This window comes from Theropithecus gelada, chromosome 9, assembly GCF_003255815.1.
Source record: "Theropithecus gelada isolate Dixy chromosome 9, Tgel_1.0, whole genome shotgun sequence".
NCBI lineage: Eukaryota > Metazoa > Chordata > Mammalia > Primates > Cercopithecidae > Theropithecus > Theropithecus gelada.
The window spans coordinates 129,859,053-129,871,150 of NC_037677.1; the positions used below are offsets into that span (position 1 = coordinate 129,859,053).

At 59.3% G+C, this 12,098-nt stretch overlaps 1 protein-coding gene and 1 pseudogene across 1 annotated transcript; one reads left to right on the plus strand and one right to left on the minus strand.

Moving 5' to 3' along the window:
- Positions 1–616: 616 nt before the first annotated feature.
- Positions 617–1,030, minus strand: LOC112631263 (annotated as a pseudogene).
- A 2,554-nt stretch (positions 1,031–3,584) lies between these two features.
- On the plus strand, positions 3,585–9,586 carry PRAP1 (proline rich acidic protein 1). The gene is made up of 5 exons (XM_025395564.1): positions 3,585–3,592; positions 6,829–6,901; positions 8,246–8,313; positions 8,898–9,028; positions 9,135–9,586. The coding sequence occupies exons 1-5, from the start codon at positions 3,585–3,587 to the stop codon at positions 9,338–9,340; spliced, it is 486 nt and encodes a 161-aa protein (XP_025251349.1). The 3' UTR covers positions 9,341–9,586.
- The last annotated feature ends 2,512 nt before the right edge of the window (positions 9,587–12,098 follow it).

Genomic DNA, 12,098 nt, shown 5'->3' on the forward strand with positions numbered 1-12,098 from the left:
TTGCAACACAGAAAGTTTAATTCACGCAGAGCCGGCTGAATGGGAGACTGGAGTTTTATTACTACTCAAATTTTAAAGGAGAATTTGGTGGGTAGTGGTTGGGAAGTGAGGAGTCCTGATGGGTTGGGTTGCAGATGAAATCACAGGGAGCCGAGTCTGTCCTTTTGTGCTTCCTAAGTGGGGGCCACAGGACGAGATAAGCCGGTTCACGGATCTGGGTGGCACCAGCTGTTTCACCAAGTTCAGAGTCCGAAAAATGTCTCGAGCACCAATCTTAGGTTTTACAATAGTGACGTTTTCCCTAAGAGTAATTGGGGAGGTTTAGAATCTCGTGGCCTCCAGCTGCCTGACTCCTAAACCATAATTTCCTTTTTATTTTACTTTTTTTTCTTTCATGAAAGCCACTGACTTTCTTGATCTAAAGAACTTTACAAGGACAGTGACTGTCCTGCCAAAAAAGAGCCAAATGGTATCAAATGGACTGAAAGTGAGAGTGGGGGTGAGGGACGGGGCCAGGAGTCCATTCAGGAAAGCTGGTAACTGTCGCCAGGGAACTGGCAAGGGAAAAAGGAAGTGGGAGTCCTGCAAGAACGAGAATCCAAAAAAGTTGAAATGGTTAGGGGAGAAAACTCCCAAAAGATCCCAGAGTACGTTGGAGGTGAGTATGACAGTAGCAATCTTTTCCTTTGCAGAGGACAGGGGAGGAGTCCCTGCTCAGCTGTAAACTCTGCATGAGGGCTGGGGATCGAGAGCTTCCCGGAGAGCATCACAAGAAGGCGTCACATGCTCTCGAAGGCATCCGAAGTCCCGGGACTGCTTGGCGTTGGCACCACGAGTCCTTCGGCCACTCTCGGAACAGGTTTTCATCTTTCCTCAGCACCAGAAACTGGCCAAGGACAACATAGGCCTTGTCAAAGCCCCTTTCCTCCAGCTTCTTGCCCAGGACTTCACCCATCCCGGCCAGGCTCCCCACTGGCTTTTCCCCCATGGGCTCTGCCCTGAAGTCTCAGTGCTTTTGGGAGGTTGGCATCTTGATCAGGCTTAATTGGCAACTTCAGTTCCCGTAACGGTTCCTCCCGCCACCTGGCCACTCCCGCCGATACCTCAAGCCACTAGAAGTTTCCTAAACCATAATTTCTAATCTTGTGGCTACTTTGTTAGTTTTATAAAGGCAGTCTGGTCCCCAGGCAAGAAGGGAGTTTATTCAGGAAAGGGCTGTTTTCATCTTTGTTTTAACATTAAACTATAAACTAAGATCCTCCCAAAGTTGTGTGACCTGCACCCAGGAAAGAACAAGGACAGGCTGAAGGTTAGAAGTAAGATGGAGTCGGTTAGGTCAGATTCACCATCATAGCTTTTGCAAAGGTGGTTTCAGGAACAGCCCCAGCAAGAAGCCCCCGGAAACATCTGTTCTCACCCAAGCCCAGCTGCCTCTTCGGGTGACCACTCCTCAACAGCTCAGACGCTGCGGGTCGCGCTGGAAAGCCCGGAGTTGGCCGTTCTTGAGGGCCCTCACTCCACCCGCTTGGAAGCACTGCCTCCACTTGTGTCCGCACATGAAGCTCTGGGAGGAACCCATACCCTGCAGCCGGCGGGCTCAGAGCCCCCAACAGTAGCTGCACACTGGGGGCTGTCAAGGAAAAGAGTAAAATCCTGTAAAATACTTGGAGAGTGATTCTGATCCAAATATGAGTGAAGGAAGGCCCATGACGCCGTCCCAGGAGATCCTGAGAACACCTGCGGCCCGAGGGGTTGGGGTGCAGCTGGTTTGGGTTGGAGTGCAGTTGGTTTCATACATGTTGGGGACACAAGACATCACTCAGTACACGGAAGATGTACATTGGTTTGGTCCGGAAAGGCGGGGGGTGTCCAGGTCATTGGTGGATTCAGTAATTTTCCAATTGACAATTGGTCAAAAGAGTTAAGTTATTGTCTAAAGACCTAGAATCAATAGCAGGGAAAGTCAGGGTTAAGACAAGGCGTTGTGGAGACAAAGTTTATGCAGATAGAATTAATAAAAGGGACTATTTCTTGTCAGACTTAAAGAGTCTGTTCTTTCAGTCTTAAGGTCTCTGTTTTAATGTTAATGCTGGTCCGTTTTGCCTGAATTCCAAAAGGAGGAGAGGGTACAATGAGGCCTGTCAGACCCCCACTTCCCACTGTGGCCTGAACTAGTTTGTAGGTTAACGGTGGAATGCCCTTGGCCTAGGGAGGTCCATCAGTCGGGTGGGGTTGGGGAACATTGGAATCTTTTTTGTTTCACAGGGTGTGCCAGGGATGGCTAAGGACAGTGGTCAGGGCCAGGTGTAGTGGCTCACGCCTATAATCCCAGCACTTTGGGAGCCCAAAATGGGTGGATTACTTAGGTCAGGAGTTCGAGACCAGCCTGGGCAACATGGTGAAACCTTGTATCTATTAAAAATACAAAAATTAGCTGGACATGGTGGTGCGTGTCTGTAATCCCAGCTACTCGGGAGGCTGAGGCAGGAGAATCACTTGAACCCGGGAGGCGGAGGTTGCAGTGAGCTGAGATTGCGCCACCGCACTCCAGCCTGGGCAACGGAGTGAGACTCTGTCTCAAAAAAAATAAAAACATAAAAAAGGCAATCAGGGCACTGGGCCCCGTGGAGCGGCAGACCTCAGCCACACAGCATGTAAGACTCCTCAGGCTGGTGTGGCCAGAAAGGAAGGACTGGTGGGAGCACCTGGCAGGGGTGGGGAAGGTGGTGGGGTTGGGGCTGAGGGTTCCGGGATGGTGGAGCTGAGCTGGTACAGTGCTGCCGCAGGTGGTGGGCAGAGGCGGGTGTGACAGGCAGGTGGGGTGGGGCTGGATGGGGGATTTGTCACGCCCACCTGAGAAAGGAAGCATTTCAGCCGAGGTGGGGACAGCCGCCCACAACACCCCTCCAAGGGGACAGCCGCCCACAACACCCCTCCATGGGGACAGCCGCCCATGACACCCCTCCATGGGGACAGCCGCCCACGACACCCCTCCAAGGGGACAGCCGCCCACGACACCCCTCCATGGGGACAGCTGCCTGCGACACCCCTCCAAGTTGCCTTGGCTGTGAGCTCAGTTCAGCCTTCATGACAAGCAGGTTTTTGTTGTTGTTGTTGTTGTTTTGTTTTGCTTTTTTACGGAGTTTCGCTCTTTGCTGCCCAGGCTGGACTGCAGTGGCGCCATCTTGGCTCACTGCAACCTCCACCTCCCAGGTTCAAGCGATTCTCCTGCCTCAGCCTCCCAAAGTGCTGGGATTACAGGCCTGAGCCACTGCGCCCGGCCACCAAGCAGGTTTTTAAAGGCAAACTTCTTCCTCAGTCAGGTGTGGCAGGCCCTGAGGGGGCAGCTGGGTGTCCCCACTCAGATCCAGGCCCGAGTGGGCTGGGCGGCTGCAGAGCCAGTCACTTGGGCTGCGCAGGATGGGATCCCTGACTCTGACCTCTGTCCTGACACGCCCCAAGCGGCAGCAATAAAGCCCCAAGCAGCCTGGGCCTGGGCAGGAGGAGCTGGGCCGGGTGCCAGATACTGGGATCAGCCACTGCAGCTCCCTGAGCACTCTCTCCACAGAGACGGGGACCCAGACATGAGGAGGTAATGCCCACCATCCCTGAGCCCCGATCCCCACCCCACCCAAACCTGGAGGCCTGGCCCTTAGCCAGAGGGGGCCCGGCCGCGCTGCGCTCAGGGACCTGGTTCAGGGGAGTATGCAGGTGGGAGGGAGAAGGAGGGGCCTTCTGAGGGTCTGGGGTCTGCCACCAGGCTCCACCTCCTCTGGGGCTCCAAACGCATGAGACAGTGCCTTGCTCCTTGGTTCCCCTGGCCTGGTGGAGAATCACCCAGAACAAGGAAGGGGGTGGTGCCAGGCTGAAACCAGCAGGCCTATGACTGCCCAACAGGAAGGGGGCTGGGGCCAGGGCGTGGCTGTGATTTGGAGCTCAGGGAAACACCTGGGCTCCTGCTGGACCCTGGAATCAGAGGCTGCCTTCCTTCTGTGGGGGTGTCCCTCTTCCCCCTCCTTCTGTGGGGGTCCCTCCTCCTCTTCCTCCTCCTCTAAGCCAGGGCCCTCCCTGCCCCTCCTCTCCTGGTGTTTCTCCCTTGTAGAGAGGTGGCCTCTGGGTGGCGTGGGGACCCTTTGGTGCCCAGAGCCATTTGTCTGGAGAGGGGACCCTCAGAGTCCCACAGTCTGGCTGCTTGGCAGTCACCACCAACCATTGTTCTAGGGGCTACTGTGTCCTGAATTCTGGGCCCCCAGGCTGTGTGTCCGGGAGGTGGGCTCCAGGGGTGGCCACGGCAGCACGGCAGTGGGAGTGGGGTCCAATGCCCGGACAAGAGCCCCTGCCCAGCATCAGAACCAGCTGGGGGTCCTGAGGAGAAGCAGGGCTCCCGAACCAGACCAGGCCAGGCCCCGACCCCGGGGCTGTCTGGGGCATCCCCCCTGCCTTTTGACCTCCTCCCATTGTGGCTGAGTCACCCAGAGAAGGGGCAAAGGTCCCTGTGGAGCTGCAATCCAGGCCTGTAGGGCGTCCCAGACACTGACTCTTCTGCCTCCGCAGAAGTAGCTGGGATTACAGGCTTGTGCCACCACCCCAGCTAAGTGTTTTTTTTTTTTTTTTTTGAGACAGTCTCGCTCCGTCACCCAGGCTGGAGTGAGTGCAGTGGCTCGATCTTGGCTCACTGCGAGCTCCGACTCCCGGGTTCAAGCGATTCTCTGGCCTCAGCCTCCCAAGTAGCTAGGATTACAGGCACCTGCCACCACGCCTGGCTAATTTTTTTTTTTTTTTGTATTTTTAGTAGAGACGAGGTTTCACCATGTTGGCCAGGCTGGTTCCAAATGCCTAACCTCAAGTGGTCTGTTGCCTCAGCCTCCCCAAGTGCTGGGATTACAGGCGTGAGCCACCGCGCCCGGGCAGTTTCATATTTTCAGTAGAGACGGAGTTTTGCCATGTTGGCCAGGCTGGTTTCAAACTCCTGACCTCAGGTGATCTGCCCACCTCAGCCTCCCAAAGTTCTGGGATTATGGGTGTGAACCACCGTGCCCAGCCCCAGACACCCTTGACTGCAGCCATGCTGAGCCCCGTGCAGACCCAGAGCCTCACCCCACCCCCCAGACCACCCCACCCTGAGAGACCGAAGCCTCCCCAGACAGAAGCCTCCCCCGCAGGGGCCTGAAGAGACAAGACTGCACCACACCACACACGCCCGCACACACGCGTGCACACACACACGCCTGCACACACACACCCGCACACACACCCTCCCAAACCCTCTACACACCACACACGCCCGCACACACGTGCATACACACGCCCAAACCCTCTACACCACACCACACACGCCCACCCACACGTGCGCACACACACGCCCACACACACGTGTGCGCACACACACCCGCACACACACACCCGCACACACACACTCCCAACCCCTCTACACCACACCACACACACCCACCCACACGCCCACACACACGCGTGTGCACACACACACCCACACACACACTCCCAAACCCTCACTCTACACCACACCACACACGCCCACCCACACGCGCGCACACACACGTGCACACACACACCCACACACACACTCCCAAACCCTCACTCTACACCACACCACATATGCACGCACACACACACGTGCACGCACACACACACATGCACACAGCACACGCCCACCCCAAACCCTCATGCTCCACACCAGACACAACATACATATGCATCCAACACGCACAGACACGCACACACGCATGCACACAGCACACATACACCCCTAAACCCTCACGCTCCACACCACACACAACATACGGATCCAATACACACACAAGCACACGCATGCACACATCCCCAAACCCTCACACTCCACACACAACATACACATTCATCCACTACACACACACCACACACACTCCCCAAACACACAGAAGATACATGCATATCTACCAGGCACACGCATGCACACAGCACACACACACACCCAAGCCCACACACTCCACACCACACACAACATACACATGCATCCATCACACACACAACACACATAACATACACACAGCACATGGACTCCCAAACCCACACACTCCACACCATGCACAACATACACATCCACCACGCACACTCAAGCACACGGTGCACACACACCCAAACACACCACCCACAGCATACACGCACACCCACCATGCACATAGTCCACACCCACAAAACACATGTGCACATACAACATATATGCACACCCCCCACCACATACACAAACACACACGTCCCGTGTCCAAACAGACCTGACACCCTGCCTGCCTGCCTAACAGTGCTGCCATGCACCCCTGAGCCCTCCAGCTGTGGCCCCGCAGCTCTGGGACACAGCGGGTGCCCGCCTGCGGCAGTGTGCAGCCTCAGGGCTCTGTGGGTGTGGGGCTGTGGGCCCCCCGCTGTGCCATACCCTCCCATACCCCAATCTGTGTGCAAGTGTGTTCACGTGTCCCCACGTGGAGGGCGGCAGAAAGGCGCGGCAGAACCTCTGGAGTTTCCGAGCCAACCACCAGTGCCTGCCACAGTGGGGTCCGCCCAGACTGTGGGGAGCAGGGTCTGGGGCTGGGGCTGTGGGCTCTGGCCTGAGCGGGGCTGGAGGCAGGTGGGCCTGGGGCTTCTCCCCGCTCTGTGCCTGTGTGTTGGCCCATGTGAGCAGAGTCCAGTAAAACCACTTGCCCTCCCAAGGAAGAACCCAGCCCAGGCCTCCCAGCTGCCCATTGGGTGCTGCCTGGAGTTCAGGGGAGGCGGGACTGATGGCCAGTCTCGGCCCTTCCCCTACCCCACACTTTCCTCTCTGGCCCCCCTCAGGGTCCTCATGGTCACCAGCCTGGTGGCTGTGCTGCTGTGGGAGGCAGGTGCGGCCTCAGCACCCAAGGTAGGTGTGAGCCCCTCCCATCTGGCCACCAACTCCAGTTGTCACCTTCTGCCCCCACAGCAGGGGATGTGGACAAAGGTCCCCTCTTCCGTCTTCAAACCCCAGGCTGGCCTAGGAGAGAGGCGCGGGTGCGCTCATGACTCTTGATGCCTGGGCACCTGAGGACGAGGAGGGGGCAGGCTTCCCTTCACTGGGGTCAGATGGACAGGCCTCAGGACACCCAGGAGGTCCCAGGTGGAGGAGGTTGGGCCAGATGAACCCACGTGATCTCAGGTGGAGGAGGGCCTGGATGATACCCCTTGATGCTCACCTGGGCCCTGAAGGCCAGAGGTGACTCCATGTGCCGGCAGCTCAGCTGTGCTGTCTGTGCTGACAGTGGTGTCCTTGGCTGGGACTATGCCTGGGGTTGTGCCCTGTTCCCTGGCCCATGTCAAGACCACTCAGTCTTGCACACCTGGCATGGATCAGGAGGAAGGAGGTCCACGCCTTCCTTGACTGGAGACGCAGGAACATGGGCACAGCCTCCCACGGTGCTGGTCCTCCCCTGGGGTTACTGGCCCTCTCCGGGGTCACTGGTCCTCCCCGGGGTCACTGGTTCTCCCCTGGGGTCACTGGTCCTCCCCGGGGTCACTGGTCCTCCCCTGGGGTCACTGGTCCTCCGCTGAGATCACTGGTCCTCCCCGGGGTCACTGGTCCTCCGCTGAGATCACTGGTCCTCCCTGGGGTCACTGGTCCTCCGCTGAGATCACTGGTCCTCCCCTGGGGTCACTGGTCCTCTAGTGGGGTCACTGGTCCTCCCCGGGGTCACTGGTCCTCTGCTGAGATCACTGGTCCTCCCCAGGGTCACTGGTCCTCCGCTGAGATCACTGGTCTTCCCCAGGGTCACTGGTCCTCCACTGGGGTCACCTGCTTTGCTCTCCTGTTTGTCCTTTGCCCCACTGAGGGTGGCTGGGCTTAGAGAACTGACAACTAAGGTTAGCTGGGCTCGGAGCAGCTGACCGCCTTCTCTAGGCACCTGCCAGGGAGGAGACACAGCCCCAACCAGTCACCTCAGAAACCAGCCAGTGCGCTGACAGCTGGGGTGGGGAGTGCTAGGTCGGGAATATCGTGCCAGGTTACATCCCAGTCCTGTGCCGCCCCAGGCCCGGCCAGAATTCCAGGCCAGCTGGTCATCTGCACACAGGCCAGCAGCCTCACTCCTGGCTTGCAATCCCGACACCCGAGAGTGGTACACCCACTAGAGACGCTCGGGCTGTGCCGAGCTGGCCCTGTCCCCACCCCTGCAGCCCCAGGTGGGCCTCGGAGCAGCCTCTCCCTAGGTGTCCTCCATCCGTGTGGACTGTGGCTGAGCCCACACCTGTGACTCTCCCTATCAAGGTCCACGTCAAACACCGGCCCTCAGAGCAGGAGGCAGAGAAGTAAGTCCCCCCAGCCCCACCTGCCCATCTGCACCCCTGCCATTCCCTGAAGCTACGGCCGGAACTTCTGGGCCCGTCCTGAACCTGGAGTGCACGAGACGGATGCAGAGGGGAACCCTGTCCAGCAGCTTTCGGAAGGAGGCGGCACTCCAGCCTCATGGGGATCTGTCAACAGCCCCCGTGCAGGGAGAAAAGAGTACAGCCAGAGGGCTTGGGGCTCCCGGGCGTCCCCCAGCTCAGCTTCCCCACGGCCTCCAGGGCAGGTTGTACTCCACGGCCGGTGGCTGCAGCCAGGGTGGCTCAGTCTTGGCTCCTGAGGTTTCCCCACATCCACGTTTGGGACACTGCTCAACCAAGGCTCTGACCACTGCCCCCCACCCAGTGGCCCAGGGACGTGGTGTGGAAGCCTGGCCGGGAGCACTGTGGGGGCCACTCATCACTGCGGCTCTTGAGAGAGGGTCTTGTCCTGGGGCTGCTGGTGGTGGGGGCTGGAGTGGCTGCCCCGGGATGGTGGGCACCCTCCTGCGGGGGTTTCTGTCCCCCTCCCCCACCTGTGTGTGGACAAGACCGAACTGTGCCAGCAGGGCCTGGGGCGCCCGTGTGGTGGAGCCTCCAGAGAAGGACGACCAGCTGGTGGGGCTGCTCCCTGTCCCGAAGCCGAAGCTCTTGACCACTGAGAAGTCACCAGATCAGGGCAGGGGCCCCGTCCTTCCAGGTGGGCACGAGGCCACAGCAGCAAAGCCTGCTCGTGGGGCTGGCTTGGACAGACCAAGGGTCTCGGGAGAGAAACTGAGGCTATCCCTTCATCTGCTTGTCCCTAGGCATTAAGGCCTCGGTGGAGACCGAGGACATCCTGGGCCATGTCCTAAGCCCCCAGCAGGGTCCTGAGCCCGACCATGACAGCCTGCACCACCCTCCACCCGAGGAGGACCAGGGCGAGGAGGGGCCTCGGTTGTGGGTGATGCCAAATCGCCAGGTGCTCCGGGGACCGGAGGAAGACCAAGACCACATCTACCACCCCCAGTAGGGCTCCAGGGGCCACCACTGCTCCTCCCTGTCCCACGGCCCAGGCTGTTGGGACTGGAACCCTTCCTATCCTCCCCCTGCCAGAGGTAGGCAAATAAACCCCAGCAGGCCGGGCGAGGTGGCTCACGCCTGTAATCCCAGCACTTTTGGAGGCTGAGGCGGGCGGATCACCTGAAATCAGGAGCTCCAGACCAGCCTGGGTAACATGGTGAAATCCTGTCTCTACTAAAAATACAAAAATTAGCCGCGTATGGTGCCAGGCGCCTGTAATCCCAGCTACTTGGGAGGCTGAGTCAGGAGAATCGCTTGAATCTGGGAGGTGGAGGTTGCACTGAGCTGAGATCGCGCCATTGCACTCCAGGCTGGGCAACAGAGCAAGACTTCGTCTCAAAAAAATAAATAATAAATAATAAACCCCTGCAAACAGGCAGGAGGCCACACGCCCTGGAAGACCGGTGACCAGGGCCCAGCCTGCTCTGCCCAGGAGAATTAAGGGCTGCACAAGGCCCAGGTGACCCCTAGCTCCCAGAACATTGCACTACCCCCAGGCCCCCTCCTTGTATACTGGGATGCTGAGGGGTGTGGCAGCAGTTAGGGGCTGGGACCAGAGGGCACCCGTGGGACCAGTCTCAGCCGGGAAAGAGCTCACCCTGGGCTCCCCACAGCAGGGGCCTGAGACAGGGCCAGGGGAGGAGGGAGGCCGAGTGCCTGGGGCTCAGGGCCCAGCTGGACGGACGGGCATGTGCTCAGGTGGAAAGTGCACAGGTCTCAGGTGAGGGGGGCAGACCCAGGCCCAGGACGTGGTTTTTCTGACCTCCTGACGTTCTGTGCAGCTCCCACTCTGGGTGCCCATCCTGCCCTGCCTGGCCCAGCAGGCCCAATGCTGCAGTGCAGGTCCAGGCTGCTGCAGTCACTCACACGCCACGTGTCCTGGGCACGTGCAAATATGGGTGGGGTTCCTGCGTGGCGATCTCATCCCTATGGTGAGAGAGAAGCACCCGGTGCCAAGCCTGGGGCTGAGCCACACACATTTGCCAGCTCCAGCAGCTAAGACACAACAGAGCAAGGGAGAGAGGCCACCCAAACCTCCATCCTGCCATGCTCAGCCCTTGTGCGGCCACTTAGGGGACCGAGGGTTTGCCCAGGTGCGGAAGAGCTCCCTGCACCGCCGGCAAGTCCCCTGCTCTCCCAGGACACAAACGGCTGAGAGTAACTGCCCAAGGGTGCCCCATGGTGTCCCACAGTGTAAGAGCTGTTACCCTGGCTTACGGATGAGCTGGAGAGGCCAGTGACCTTTGAGGTTCTGTCCTGAAAGGGCCAGAGCTGGGCTCCCCATCTCCCTCTTGGCAGCTTCCCCTGTCATCCTGATAAGAACATGGGGTGGGAGGGCATTGAGGGATCAACACGCTCAGGGCGGAGGTCTGGGCAGCTCCTTCCCCGCTCCCGGGGCCCCAGGCAGGGAGAAGACCCTAGATCTTCTCCGGGGTCGCAGGAGGGTCTGGCCCTAGACAGCCCAAGCTGGCGTTTGTGGCTTTTTTTTTTTTTTTTAAAGCTATCTTGACTTTATTTTGTTTTGCCCATTACTTTGTTTTTTCTCATGATTTCATTAGTTTGCTCATATATGGTTTTATTTACATAAAATGCTAGAGAGGGCACCCTAGCCCCAGAGGCCCATCTGCGGGGCTGAAACGGGATGGGCGAGGGTGTGTGCAATCAGCTCGCACACTTCTGATGTCAGACCACAACGTGGCCAAGGGGTCTGGAGACGGGCAGTGACTGGCCAGGCAAGCGCAAGGCCCATGGGGCCAAGGCTGACCGCTAGTGAGCACGGAGAAGGCCTTGGCTGCCATCTGGGGGCAGCAGGCGGACAGGTCCCCAGAGCCTACAGCGAAGCCCAGACAGGATCCCTTCCCCAGACTTGGAGCCAGATCTCAGCTGGGGGGGGCTTGCCTGCACTCCCAAGGTTCTCCTGTGGTCCGGAGTGTGGGTCTGGGACCCTGGGACTTGACCCCTAGAATCCCGGGGACACCAGCCCCTGGCCCTGGGGGAGCCCCTGTCATCCCCGCTCCTGCCCTTGGTCCCTTAAACTCCAGCCCTGCCCCATCTTCCTCCTGTACCTGTGTCACTGAGGCAAGTTCTGGGGAGCAGGGGGAGGGTCCTGGGGAGAGGCCCAGGGTCTGGAAAGTAGCGGGTGGTTATTCTTCCCCATCCTTGGAGACCAGTCCAAGCATCCCATAGGGAAGCCTCCCGGGCGCCCCCTTTCAGGAGCCCCCTGCATCCCACCTCTGCCCGGCACTGGGCTCCAAGTGACCTCGTGTCCTTCACCTCCCCTGCCTGCCAGGGCAAGTGAGGCTTCCAGCAGGCAGCCACCTACTGCCACAAGCACAGGGCATGGCCCACACCCAGGCCTCTCCGGCCGGCACCTCCCTCAACAGAGCTCCCACAGTTCCTCCAGAAGTGTCCAGGCCAGCCCCTGCCACCTGCCCTCCTGCTGGGCGGAAAGAATGGACCTGGGTGAAGAATCCCCTTAGTGTCCGCAGTCCAGAGGCTGTGGCAGAAGCCTTCACCCCTCTCAAGGCCTCCAGGGCAGCCACTGCCCCCACTCCAGCCCTTGGTGTCCCCAGGGCCCAGGCACCCACCCAGCCCCCAGGGCCCCAGGCACCCGCCCAGCCCCCAGGGCCCCAGGCACCCACCCAGACCCCAGGGCCCCAGGCCTGATTTCCCACTCAAGGTTTTGTCAAGGGTACATGGGGGGCCCT